A 13540-nucleotide genomic window follows, 5' to 3' on the forward strand; every position below is an offset into this window, starting at 1 on the left:
CAGCAAATAGGGAATTAATCTAGAGGCCTAATCAGATTGAGGTTCTATTTTTTTGCAAGAATACTTTATAGTATTATGGTATTGCAGGCAGTGTTACGTATGGTATCTTTAAAAAGTTTTATTTTCTGTTTGTGGCTGGTAAATAGGAATAGAATTGATTGTTGTATATTGATTTTGTATCAGCAACCTTGTTAAGCTCTCATGTTAATCCTAATTGTTTATCTGCAGATTCTTTTGAATTTCTACACACAGAATTATATCGTCTGTAGCATACGGTATATGCATGTATTGAAACAACATACTGTACCCCACAAATATGTACAAGTAAATGTTAAAATTTAAAAAAAAAGAATCATATCATCTGCAAAATCTTTTCCTTTCCAATAATTTAGTTGTAGGTTTACTGTAGATGTCCTTTATTAGGTTAAGAAAGTTCTCTTCAATTCAGTTTGTAAGTGTTTTAATCATAATTGGATGTTGAATTTCATCAAATGCTTTATTGGTATCTATTGATATGACGATATAGATTTTCTTCTTTAGTCTGTTAATGTGACAGATCAAGTTGACTGGTTTTCAAAAGTTGAACCAGCAATGAATTCCCAGTACAAACTATATTGGGTCATGACGTATTGTCCTTTTTATATATTGCTGAATTCAATTTGCTAATACTTTGCTGAGGGGTTTTACATTTATGTTCATGACAAATACTGGTATGTAGTTTTCTTTTCTTGAATCGCCTTTATTTAATTTTGGTATCACGGTAGTGCTGGCATCATAAAATGAGTTGGGAAGTGTTCTTTTCTTTTTTCTTAAAGAGATTATCTTCCATTCTCTTACTCTCTCTTGTTCATCCAAGTTTTTATTTATTTATTTTTGGTTGGGGGGAAAGAGATTTACTGGGAAATACTGTGAACTCTCAGAGATAGCATCAAAATCAATCTCCATATATTACCTACGTGGCATACAGAGGAGGCTGATGAAGGCTTTGCTTTGGGGATTCTTCTGGTACAAGTCAACCTTTGCTGTTAGTCATAACTACAGCTTCTATGAGGCATAGGATCTTTGGAAACATAGTCAAAACAGAGGAATTTTTTGATAGGTTAAAACAGATAAAATCCTGACATTGTGAAACTTAAGTTACAATGTACAGAGTATCTTATAATAAATGTTTTTAAGCTTAAGACATAAAAATAACAAGTTCCCAGTAAAAATTTATGGTGTGATCACATGTGGTGTTATGAAAGAGGAATAAAACTGATTTTTACCAGCCACTCAGGAAACAAACATTATTTATGTTAGCCCAGTAAGTGCACAGAAACCGTGTTAAAGTTAAGGTAAACCTGGAGGAAAATTTCAAGCACATGTTTGATATTTTATTGATGACTTGGATGAGGATCTCATAGGCAAAGGAAGGGATGACAGATTCAGTGACCCAAACATATCAAAGGGCTAGACTGATGTGCTTATAGTAATGCATTTGGGTCCCCCTAAAATTGATTTCTTACCTAGACAATGTGAAAAATGTGACTTGGTAGCAATACATTTGGACAAAGCTTCTGGGTCTGGCTGATAGTCTTGTTTCAAATCTCTCTGATTAGTACTGCATGCCCACTGACATTCTAGAAACCAGTTCAGTTTCCCAACAAAGGGAAACTGCTCTTTCCCCTTAGCCAGGAATAGTTTCTTGTACGCCCAAAGTCCTACTCAGGTCTCAAGGCACATACTGCCCAGTAGGCTTCCTCCTCATCATCCTGGTTAGATCCTTTTCTCCCTACAATTTCATCAGTTTTGACACACATATATATCCCATGAAACAATCACCACAATCAAGAAAAACATTTTCATTACCCTGGAATTTCCTCATGCCCTTCCCTCTGTAATCCCTTCCTCTCTCTGTCCCCTCCCCAGGGAACCACTGTCACTATAGATTAGTTTGCATTTCCCAGAAGTTTATATAAACGGAATCATATAGTATGTCCTCTTTTTTGCCTGGATTCTTTCACTCAGTGTAACGATTTTGAGTTTCATCCACACTGCTGCATACCTCAATACTTTCTTTTTATTGCTCAGTGGCATTTCATCCTATGGATATACCATAACTTGTTTATCCATTCATGTACTGATAAAACATTAAAAAATTTTAGCTTTTCTAATTAAGGTGTGTGGCCACTGAGATTTTAATTTTATTACTGTATTTTTTCTTTCCTGGAAGTTCCTTTGGTATTTTTCAAATTTGCTATGTCCTTTAAAATTTTTTTCTGCTTCTTGAAGACATTTTTCAACCTTATTATCGATTTTTTAAAACCTCGTAAGCCTAGTTTTAAAATCTTTGTCTCCTAATTTCCATATATAAAGTGGGTTTGGGTTTGTTTCTGCTGTCTGTCATTTCTGTTGGGTCTCATTTCTTTCCTTGCATGCATGGTGATTTTGACTTGCTGGTCACTGCCCTGGAAAAAGTTTATATGGGGGATTATGATGAGGTTAGGGGGATTAGTATAAAGGTGTTCTCCTTCAGAGGCTTTCTTTTTGTTTATACTGGTATAAACAAACCTGGAACTATTAGTAAAGAAAGGGGAAACTTCAAATCAAATGCATGGCTTGAGTTTCCCTGGCTGCCCCAGGCTATGTGTATCTGGGTACAAAGCCGGTCAAGGTGGACTGCTGGTCACAATTTTCTCAGGGGAAGTATGTTTCTCTTTTACTCTCATCTTTAGCTTTGCTCAGTAACAAAGCAGCCTTCTCTACAGTCCCCTGGCATGGAAGGGGAGTAAGGGCATGCTTATCTGTTTGCTCTTAGCTTGGGAGTATCGCCTTTTCCATTCTAAACAATGTGGGGAGGGTTTTCTAACAGATTCCCCAAGGTGTACAGGCTTTGGGCCTTAACCTTAGTCCTCTGGCACAGAGTGTTCAGTAATAGCAAATGCCCTCCAGACAAAATGGGCCAGTTTGGTACTCCAATGTTCTGTTTATCACTCTGATTAAAGGCTTTCATATAAAAATTGGTCGCTGAGCTCCCCAATATCTTTTCAGCTATGCTATGCTTTCAAGGTCATTTAAAAAACATATTTTCTGCAGCACTTTTCATTTTTTCCAGCAGGAGGATTGATCCAAATAACCTAGTCCACCATTATGGGAAACAGGAAGCAAATCTGCTTTTCTCCTGCCATTTCTCAGGTTTCCTCCAGAGGACTTAGAGTCCTAGATAACAGTGAAACATGATTTACATACATGATCTGGCTAGGGAGAAGAGGTCTGGAATCTACATAATTATCTTCAGTAAAAGCTTGTAATATACGGCAGCATTTAAGAAGACATATTGTAAAATGTAAATATTAGTAACAGCATCATTATCAAAACAACTTAGAAATTGCTTTATTCCTGCTTATGCTTAAACTTTTTTCTGAAGATCAGACTGAAAGTCAATACCAGAAGGCTGCTGCTTCTCTGTTTGGGCCCATGTTTCCTCGTGTGTAAAATGATGGCATCAGAAGTTGTCGTCAGCTCCAACATTCTAAATTTAAGAATATTTTTAGGAAACACATGATAGCTGAAAGAGGCGATCAAGCAAAAGAGATTAACTGAGAAATCTCTTAATTCGTGAGAAAAGTGGGTGAAAAAGCAGTTAGAAATGTCTATAGACTCAATGTCTTTGGTCTCTTTTAGCTAGGTTTGAGTATTTTGGAAGGGAACTGGCAGAATGCCTAATGATTGTTACTTTTTGTAACAAGAAACAAAACTCAGACATTAAGTACCTCTTTTGCCCTCGATTTCTAGTGTATTGCCCAAGTACCAACAAAGGTAAGATCATCAACATTTTTCAAAAACATAGTTGAGCTAAGGAAATTGTAATAATAGCAGAAATAGATTTTACCAAAATATATAGTGATCTGTGACTCCTCTCAATTAAAAACTGTGTCTAAAAACCTTGTTTGACTTTATCCTTCTTTCACAGCTTAAATTTTCTAACAGAAAGGGCATTTTTAAAGAACTGGCAAGGTAAACTGCGAACCTTCTGACTGCGCCTTTCTCCTATCAGTGAAACACACTTTATCTTCAAATACCCTGAGTGACACTGAATCATGGTATTTGAGTTTTTTGCTAGTGGTGGAGTGGGATGGGTGTAAAAACCCATCCCACCCCAGAGGGTAAGGAGAAGGTAGATTTTTTAAAAATGCCATTCTAAAAGGATTGCAACGGCATATAGGAGAGGAGAGCTCTGCTGCGCAACTACACGTGACCTAAGATTAGTCACTCAACCTCTCTCCAAATCTTCCTTATCTTAGATAAAAAATGAAAACGTGACTCTCTAACTAGGATCTCACTAGATGCCGAGTCTTGAATAACTAATTTGAATTTTCTTTGGCTAATAAAGCAAAGGAATACATCAAATACTCTAAAACAATAATGTAAAGTTGAAAAATGGATGGGCAGGGCTTCATTTTTATTATAAAGCAAAGCAAAACAACAAATACATACCATTCCTGAAGCTCAGGAGAAGGAATGAGACCTGCAGTTCCATTTTTGGAGTTTTCCAGTTTACCCTGCCACCAATTGTGATCATCCTTACTAATAATCTGGATGATGTCACCGACTCTGAAACGAATGCCAGCTTCTTTGCAGGGTATGAGGTCATCCTTGGCTGGATCATATTCAAATTGTGCTCTTACATAGATCTATAAAACAGGATTTTGTAAGAAGGGATGCCACAGTGATATGAAAGAAAACAGTTAGCTCTAATCTAATATCCACACACGAACACTTACAATATAAACAGGACATCAGATGGTGAAAGCAAAAACGATACATGGAAATACAACACAAAAAACTTCTACCACTAGAAACAATGTACTATCTTTGATGTGTACGGTTTCAAAACTTTGCTGCTTTTATTTAGAGGGAATACTTAAAATACTTGTTTAATAAAAATAAAGACAATTTCTGCTTTTACTATAACAGAATAGGCCTATAATTATAGAGAAGTATGCTTACCATTTTTAAAATCTGTATTGGTTATGTTGATGTTATGGATAAGTTGTCATGACCATGTGGCAGCCTTTAAGCCATAAATATTAGCAGTCAGGGTATGCTGAAATCCTAAAGCAGCACATGATATAAAACTAGCAAGAACTCTGGGTTGGTATCTTGCTGTAAAATTCCTACATGACAACTGGCAGTGTGTACATAGCTGATAAATGAAATTCAAACAATTTTTAAAATACTTTTAAAAAATAGTTTAATTTTTTAAAAAAGGATTTAGGCTTCATGTTTGTATTTTACTATTCTGAAAGTATAAAAATGAATTTGAATCCTAGCTTTGCCAGTATAACACTTGAAATCAGCACAGAGCTTCACATAGTTCAAGGCTCTGAGTTTTATGGAATGTGAATTTATTTAGGAAACAGATTAGCATATAAGGGGTTATCATATGGCAGTGTTTTATTAATTACCAGATTTCTAAATGCTTTAAAATAAAGTACTATACATTCAATGCATCAATTATGCAGTCTTTTTTTTTTTTTTGCAGCTGGTTGGTATGGTGTTATAACCACTTGACCTTGGTGTTATAACACTGTGCTCTAACCAACTGAGCTAACTGGACAGCCCCATTATGCATCTTAAGACTAAGCTGTAAGTAAATTCTATCAGGTGCTAATTTATGCAAATCTTAATGCCAAATCTGATTATTTTTTAACAGCACATTTCAAGAAAAAAAAAAAATCCCATAAAAATTCTATCTTGAAATTAAAATTGAATATTAATGTTTAAGTCACTGTAAAACCAACCTGAAGGCTTTGGAACCATTGTGTGATACTTCTGTTTATTTTCAGCAATCCAGCCTATAAAATTAACAAGTCTCTGCATTTGCCCCTAAAATCCATACCTTTAAAGTGCTGGCAATTTGAAGTTATTTGCTAGTTAGGCAGCACTTAACTTTTCATGTTTGAACTAACACGGGCATATCAATATATAAAGCCAGGACTTTATGTTCTTTTTCTTATTTATCATTGTAAATAGCTTTTAGAAATACACATGCAAATACAAATTTAAGAAAAAGCTTTCAACTTCAGAAAATTATTACTTAAAAATATTCATCACTATGTACTTTTTAGTTATTCCTAGAACTCTAAAAATTTTGTAACCTTTAAAATTCTTTCCTCCCCAAGAGGCAGGCCCATAAGATCACTAAAGGCTGAATTCATAACCATCAACACAAAATTATCAGGTTGAAATTACAATAACCATCACAGCTACAAAGATGTGAGGAGAAAATCTTTATAGAGAATTAGTCATGTGTAATGTGTTAAAATGAAATGGTACAAGCTCTTAATGCTCAAATGTTATGGTCCAAAATGCAGACATTATGGGATGGAAAGGGTTAATAAAGGATTGGCTATTAGCAGCTCAGTTTAGAGAAGTTTCTATAGAGGATATCTATTCACCTGTCGTCCTTTTGGTTGGGTAGTTGATGGCAAGTCCTGTAGAATAAAGCCAACCCAGGAGAAAAATTTTCATTTACTTTTCAAGAGTACAAGGTAATTTGTGTGTTCTGTTACAATATGGTTAAAAAAAATGAGCTAGATTTAAATTGTAAAGCGATAATATACATTATTTCATTTTCCAGAAATGTTGAGTTATCAAAAAATCAAACCCAGGCCATTTAGCAGCAAGCTGAAGGAAGCAGGTAAGTTTAAGCAGAGAGAAAATGTGTTCTTAACAACTCAGCATCTTCAACACAAAAGCCACTGCGAGTGAAATAGCCTACTAAAAAGCAAAACAAAACAAAAAAACCCAAAACTAAAAAGAGCTGTTGCCCTTTTCAACTTATTCACTGAAACCATTTAGATTTTGAAAAATTCAATGGCTATATGGATTTTCACCATCTTAGTATTAAATGTTTAACTGTTATAAATTCCTTTTGTAGCCTATTTTAAGGTTGAAAATGAAGTCAAACAATTTTCTTCCATAATTTCACTTACTGATATACTTATCTGAGATGATCTTTAAATTATTTACAATTTTATCTGATAAAAAGTTGATATATTTCTAAAGGGCAAATTAAAAGTCAGGAAAAAAGCAATACTGCTGCATTATTAGAAATCCCAATAACTTCAACTGGGTGATAAACAGCAGTATTAGCTAACTTAGGGAGGATTTGGTTACCCCAAAAAACCTGCACCTATAAGTGCTTCCATTTGTTTAAATAAATAAAAACCAATTCTTTCTATCTTCCAAAATGGATAATTCTGAAAAAATGTAAAATTCCAAGTTCAAGTTAAATTTAAAGTACTTTGTGTTAAAGATGTGATAATAGCGTGGCTTAAGTGCAGTTTGAAGCCAGTTCCTTTTGCTTTTCATATCCAGGCAAGGCTTATAATTCACAAAAATATGTGCACGTACCACAATAACAGAGGGCACACCAATTCGTAAACTTAGATAGCGGAAACTAAAACACGTTACTGATATCACTCAGAATAGAAAACTACAAAGCCCAAGAATACCCAAATACCTGCTCTGCAAACTCCTTATATTTCCTTATCTTTCTCAAATTAAAAAAATGTTTAGGAATTTAAACAAATTTCTGTTTACATCCTTTGCATAGGTTTGAGCAAAGTCATATATTCTAGTGGGGGTGGCATAGAAATATTTTTGTACTATATTTCTTAAAATTTAACTAATAAATGGGATTTCTAATGAGAAGAAAATGTTGAAAAAGATTTTCTAGGAGTAAACTGCGTTGTAGCTGTAGTAGCCTTGTATACTGGCAGAAGACAATATTTCCACTGAACACATGTAACTAGAACACTCATGGCAGGTGAGCACCAACAAAATTGTCACACTTTGCTGTGTGGAGCTAGAGTTCTTACCGAAACAGAATTGTTAGTGCTGCTATGACCATTAGCTGGGGACTGTCTGGAAGTGGAGGGGGAATCTCTCTGAAATAAGACACAAGGTTCATTAACACAGAACACCAGTACAGAAACAGAGATATTTACATCAACAGTTACAACCACAGTCTGACAACCATTTCCTTTGAGGTTTGAGCTGTAAAGGTGTCATACTGGCTTACTTGTGTGATTTCACAGAAGTATGAAAAAAATTTTGCAGTTTGAAGATTCACATATTGTAAGTGATGACCGTGTCATTCATTAATCATTTCTTTCCTCTCTCCAACATTCTAAAAGAAACCTCTGCTTTCTTTTAATGAGACCCAGAAGACTGACTTGATATTAAAACCCTATCAAGTATCATAAGATGACAAATATTACCAGAAAAGCATTGTGCTGAAAGATCCCAACTGCCTAATTTTAATTAAAGATTAGGTTTGAAAAGCGTTTAATAATTTTTAGTTACCTCAGTGTCAAGAATTACAGAATGACTCAATTTGAAGAGAAATAAAACTAAGAAAAAGACTTCATATGTTTTAATCATCTTAGAATCTTTCTAGAATAAATATTACTAATAAGAGTAAAAGAGATATATACCAGAGAAGAACTCTTTTTTCTTTAGATCACTTTAGCAGACTGATTAAAACGATAATCTCGAGCTTATAACAATATTATACATCTGGCAAAGATCCCAGGAGCCACACCACTCTCTCTATATCCACGCTCCTTGATCACACTCTCTCTACTATTCAACACGCCCCAAATCCTTTCCAGCCTCCATTCCCTTGGTGTCCAAATCAACTTTAATGATTAGAACAAGGAGAGGAAGAGAAGAAGTACTTTTTAATTTGGGGTTTAGTAGAGTTCTTTTAAGCTTTCGAAATGTGCCTGTCTGCTCAAAAGACATTTGTTTTTTCTAGAAGACTTAAAGAAATTTTCTGGAACTTGTTAGTCTTAAAGGCAATGGGACCCCTTGGAGGAGAATTCCTCAAATGTTAGTGAGCAGATTGAGCTCTAGGTGCCAACCCTGAGGCTCAAGTCAGTAGGGCCAGGTGAGGAGCAGGAGTCCACTCTTTTACCAAGGGCCTACGGGATAAGATGCAAATGGCCAGAGAGCCTTTCTCTGGAAGTATTGCCCTAGTTGGGAAGAGTCGCACCATAGGCTGGAATTCTGCCAAGGCATGGTAGGCTTGAAAAGGTTGGGGGTGGGGCCAGGAGGGGAGTATCATTATTTTTTCCACTATTCAAAGGTGTAGAAGGTAACAGGGAAGTTCTTCTTCCTCAAGAGCATAGAATTTACATGTATAATGTAAATTGGTCCTACCCCAAAACTAGTTCAACCACTTAAAAAACAAAAGGGAAACTTATGTTATATTAATAACTAACACTACCTTCTGGTTACTCAATTGTATTTACTACATTTCTTTAACAGATGAGAAATGGTATGAGGAACATCTGTGATTTTAGAATATTAAAATTATTTACATATGTGCATGTGACATTCTCTCTTTCCTAGCAAGGTTTGGGCTCTAGGTAACAAATTTCAATACTCTGAATCCTGGTGCAGAAGCAGTTCCGTGTTTTCTTTTGAACTATCCTATTAATTGAAGTTCCATAAGAAGCCACCAAGAGGAGCTCAAGACCTGATATAATGGGCACCCCAACTGTAATGGTTTACTAAAAATACACTTGACAAAAACTATAAATTCTTATACACATCTTCAACAGGTTTAGGAAAAAATACAAAGCCTTTGGTTTTTCTTGTGAAATTTATACCATAACTAGAGACTGGAAGAAGTATTATAATTTCTCCCTCAAATTCTCCTAAGTAAAAATTCAATAAGTTACCAGTCTTAAAAATGAACTTTAGAAAATGTGTACTTCATATTGATGTACACATACTTGGAAGATGCACATGAAAGAACAAGCTTTGGTAAATAATACCCAAGCTGAATGTGCAATGATCAAAGAATGATACCATTTATGCCAGTTCATATTTCCAAATATAAAAAGAATAGATTTTTTTTTCCTACACAGAATCAGGCAGAAGGAATAGATTTTTGAATCTCATTTAATAACCAACATAAAACTGAAAAATACAGGTTGGAAGAACTATGATTTTTATAGGGTAAAACTATTTTAAGAAAGAAACTTTGGGGTTGTATTATTTTAGAAAACTTATTTGTTTATGAATCACATAACATTCCAAATTTAAACAATTTTACGAAAAGTTGCAAAAGCCTATATCCCTCCAGTAAAGTCAGTTATCTATTAATCATGGACTTTACATCCATCTAGAGACCTGTCACAATTATTTGAACTGTCTCAACAGAAATAGATCACTTCTCAGATTCATGGAAAGAAGAACTATGTGATTTCTTGACAAGGGAAGTGAATGTACTTCCTGGAAACATTACTGCAGTTACGATCTTTATTTTTTTTCCTGTGAGACTCCATTTTTTTCCTTATTAAGTCTTATGTCATTACTTGTAGCTTCTCTATATTTTGCTTAGGTTTCAGCCTGCAAAAGTTCAAGTGCTGAGGAGATCCACATGGAAGCAGGGCTGAGTAGGTAGATGGGACCTACTCTGTTCCGTTATCTTTGTTGTAAAATTGGTGTGCAGTGATCTAACAGCACAGGCAGAAACAATTTCCCAGAAAGCAAAAACATTCAGCCATCAGCAGACAGTTAGTTAAGAACTCAGAGGAGATGGGGGTGGTTTGTTAGAGTCATTACCTCACAGGACGAAGACTGAGTGCGGTAACTTGGCACGATCTTGAAGGTAATACTCCCCCGCATTTCCCTCTGAAGATTAAAAAAAGGAAACCTCTCTTACAAACAAATGTTGCACACAAAAACACGTAAGAAACCACTCTAAATGTGGGGGCAATTAGCGCAAGCCATCTGACATCATGTAGTCCTAAAATGAAACCTAGTTATAAAGCAGGGACTGCTCACATTAACAGTAGAAGAAATTTCTGGGAAAAGCCCAGCAAAGTCAAGGCTGATTGCCTTGGTCATATAACAATAGTCTCAGACATCTCTGATGGTTATCTTTTTATAGACATGAATACAAAATACTCTTGAGTAACATGCCTTTCAAAAATGAATATAAATCAAACTAGACAATAGACTGATTACATAAAAATTATATTTAGTCTGCTACATTATGATTGTGTGCTCCATAGAATTTGCTTTTTATTTATTAACTTTGGCTTTATTTTTTACTGTGGTGAGTCTATGGTGCTTATTTCATACTTAATAGGTATTTACAACATGGGAGGCTGCTACTTTGCAGCGGGAATGTTTGGACGAGAGGTCCAAACCATCTCCCTCTGCTCACTATGACGATGAATGTAGGCAAGGGCCTGTCATTCTGCTGTGGTTTTTTAAACCCAGAGCTGATTTTGAACACAGATTTTGGATATGTATGGTCAAAGATGGCCTGGTCTACCGTGACTTTCCTCCCCTCTGTGCTGGAGACAAATCCGCTACAGCTGGCTGTGACTTAGCTAAGCAAGAAAGAGCCTTCTGACACTGCTGATGTAAGAAGAGTTGAGGTCAATGAGAAACTAGTTCACATGTACACACACTGGAAAGGTTTTCTTTAAACCTCTGCTGGGTAAGAAACAGGAGATAAAGGGTGAGAGTGTTAAAGCCCACACTGCTAAAGACAGGCAAAATGTTTCCAAACTCTATTGCATGTATACATTTTCCCAGTTGTCAGGTTTTACGAATATTGTAAGTTCAAGTCCACACAACTGATGGTACCAGAAATACTCTGATTACAAAAGAATACACATTATTTGCATATTAAAAAACAACCTAACACACTTAAAGTCAATCTCAGAAAAATAGCAACTTTCATTTACTTACAAGCATTTTTTGCAGCTGTTCCACTGTTTGGTTAGCCACACTAATGCCATTGATTTCTCGGATTTCATCACCAACATGAAGTGTACCTAAGAAATTACACAAAATTATAAACATGAAATGATATATGCTTTTATAATAATAAAATCAAAAGGCAGCAATGTAATTTTAAAAAATTAAGTTCAGTATTGAAGGCCAATATTTCAGAACAGATACAAGTTTGGCTGCAGCAGAATTATTTAACTCACATGGTAAACTCACCAAAACAGATACATCTACTTGGGGAAGGCACAGTTTTGATGGACAGCTGTGGAAATCTGTCTATTTTTCTGAGAGAGGCGGTTGTATAGTGGTTTAAAAGTATAGCTTCTGGATCCAGACTGTCTGGGTCCGAATCCCAGCTTCCTCATTTACTAGCTTTAAAAGCTTGGATAAGTTACTGAAACTCTCCATGCCTCAGTTTTCACATTTATAAAATGGAGATGAAAATAGTACCCACCCGACAGGACTGTTTTGAGGACTAAATGAATTTATATGTGTAGAGGGCTTAGAACTGTTCTTGACAAATAGTGAGCATCATGTGTTTGCCACTATTATTATCTACTAAATATGATACAAAGGTGGTCGATTTCCCAAGAATTGTGATATAATAATCTCTACGTAACATTAAATGTATATTAAACATAATTTAATCTTTTTATAATACTTTGGTACGCATTTCAGCATCCTGTGATACTTCAACTGGAAAAAGTAACCAAGAAACAATGCTTAAATAGTGTTATTTATAATTTTGCTTCCTTATTTACAAATTGTGCATGTTTACATACTGACCTGGCTTTGTTACAAAGAGCTCACAGTATCTTTTAGAGGTACATACTAAGATGTGTATAAACAAAATGATAAGATGCTTGGGATTTACTTCAAAATAATCTGGAGGGTGGACAGTAGGGAAAATACACACAAAACTAGTGTGGCCATGAGTTAATGACAATTATAGGTGGGTTATGGATAGTGATCACTCCTCTGCTCTCTACTTTTCTCTACTTGAACTCACTGCACTGTTTTTTCTACTTATATTTAAAAATTAACATAATAAAAAATGAAACAAAATTCTGGGGTACTTCTGTCAACACAGCTGATTAGGCAAAGACTTTCTCACAATTCTATTCTGCCTACAGCAACCTTTTCAAGTGTTACTGGTCTCATGAAAGGAGTACAAATCTCTAAGAACACTTCCCACTTTCATCCCCACCTTCTCCTCACACAAAAGAACCCCATGAGCTGGATCAAAGTGGTGGCCCAACTAAGGGTGGAGTGAACTAGTAGGAAGAGTGAATGCCAGAGTAGCCATACCTGCTAGCTGGATTCTGAGCCTAAGGCCAATACCAAGTTAGAGAATCTGAGCCTAGGATTCTGTAGGAAGCCAAGACCTAGGTCAGTGGCATCCCATGGCAACTGGTAGAACAAGGAACAAGCCTTCTTTGGAGGAAAGTGTTCTCAGTTTAGGCCCACATGACTTTCACTGATTAGAACAAGCAAAGAGCTCACAATCAAACATCAGTGAACATACGATAAGGCAAGCTATATGTGAGAGTCATCAAAAACAGCACAGACAGATTTATACCATCAAGGATGATAAATACTGAAATGGTCAGATACAGAATATAAAATAGCTATATGTTATGTAAGAAAACAAAATGACTCAATTGCAAGGATGAACATGCAACAAGAGACTTTCAGATGTGAGCAGACAGATCTGGAAATAAAAACAAATGAGTAA

At 35.5% G+C, this 13540-nt stretch overlaps 1 protein-coding gene across 1 annotated transcript in view; it reads right to left on the bottom strand.

Moving 5' to 3' along the window:
- CASK (calcium/calmodulin dependent serine protein kinase) overlaps positions 1 to 13540 on the bottom strand; it is a 378414-nt gene that overhangs the window by 23709 nt on the left and 341165 nt on the right. The window contains exons 16-19 of the mRNA XM_063083161.1: positions 11764 to 11849; positions 10624 to 10692; positions 6441 to 6476; positions 4477 to 4673 (exon numbers count right to left, since the gene is read on the bottom strand). Of these exons, the coding sequence (XP_062939231.1) occupies positions 4477 to 4673; positions 6441 to 6476; positions 10624 to 10692; positions 11764 to 11849 (388 nt within the window). The remainder of the gene's footprint in view (positions 1 to 4476; positions 4674 to 6440; positions 6477 to 10623; positions 10693 to 11763; positions 11850 to 13540) is intronic.

The sequence above is a fragment of the Cynocephalus volans genome, chromosome X (genome assembly GCF_027409185.1).
Source record: "Cynocephalus volans isolate mCynVol1 chromosome X, mCynVol1.pri, whole genome shotgun sequence".
Taxonomy (NCBI): Eukaryota; Metazoa; Chordata; class Mammalia; order Dermoptera; family Cynocephalidae; genus Cynocephalus; species Cynocephalus volans.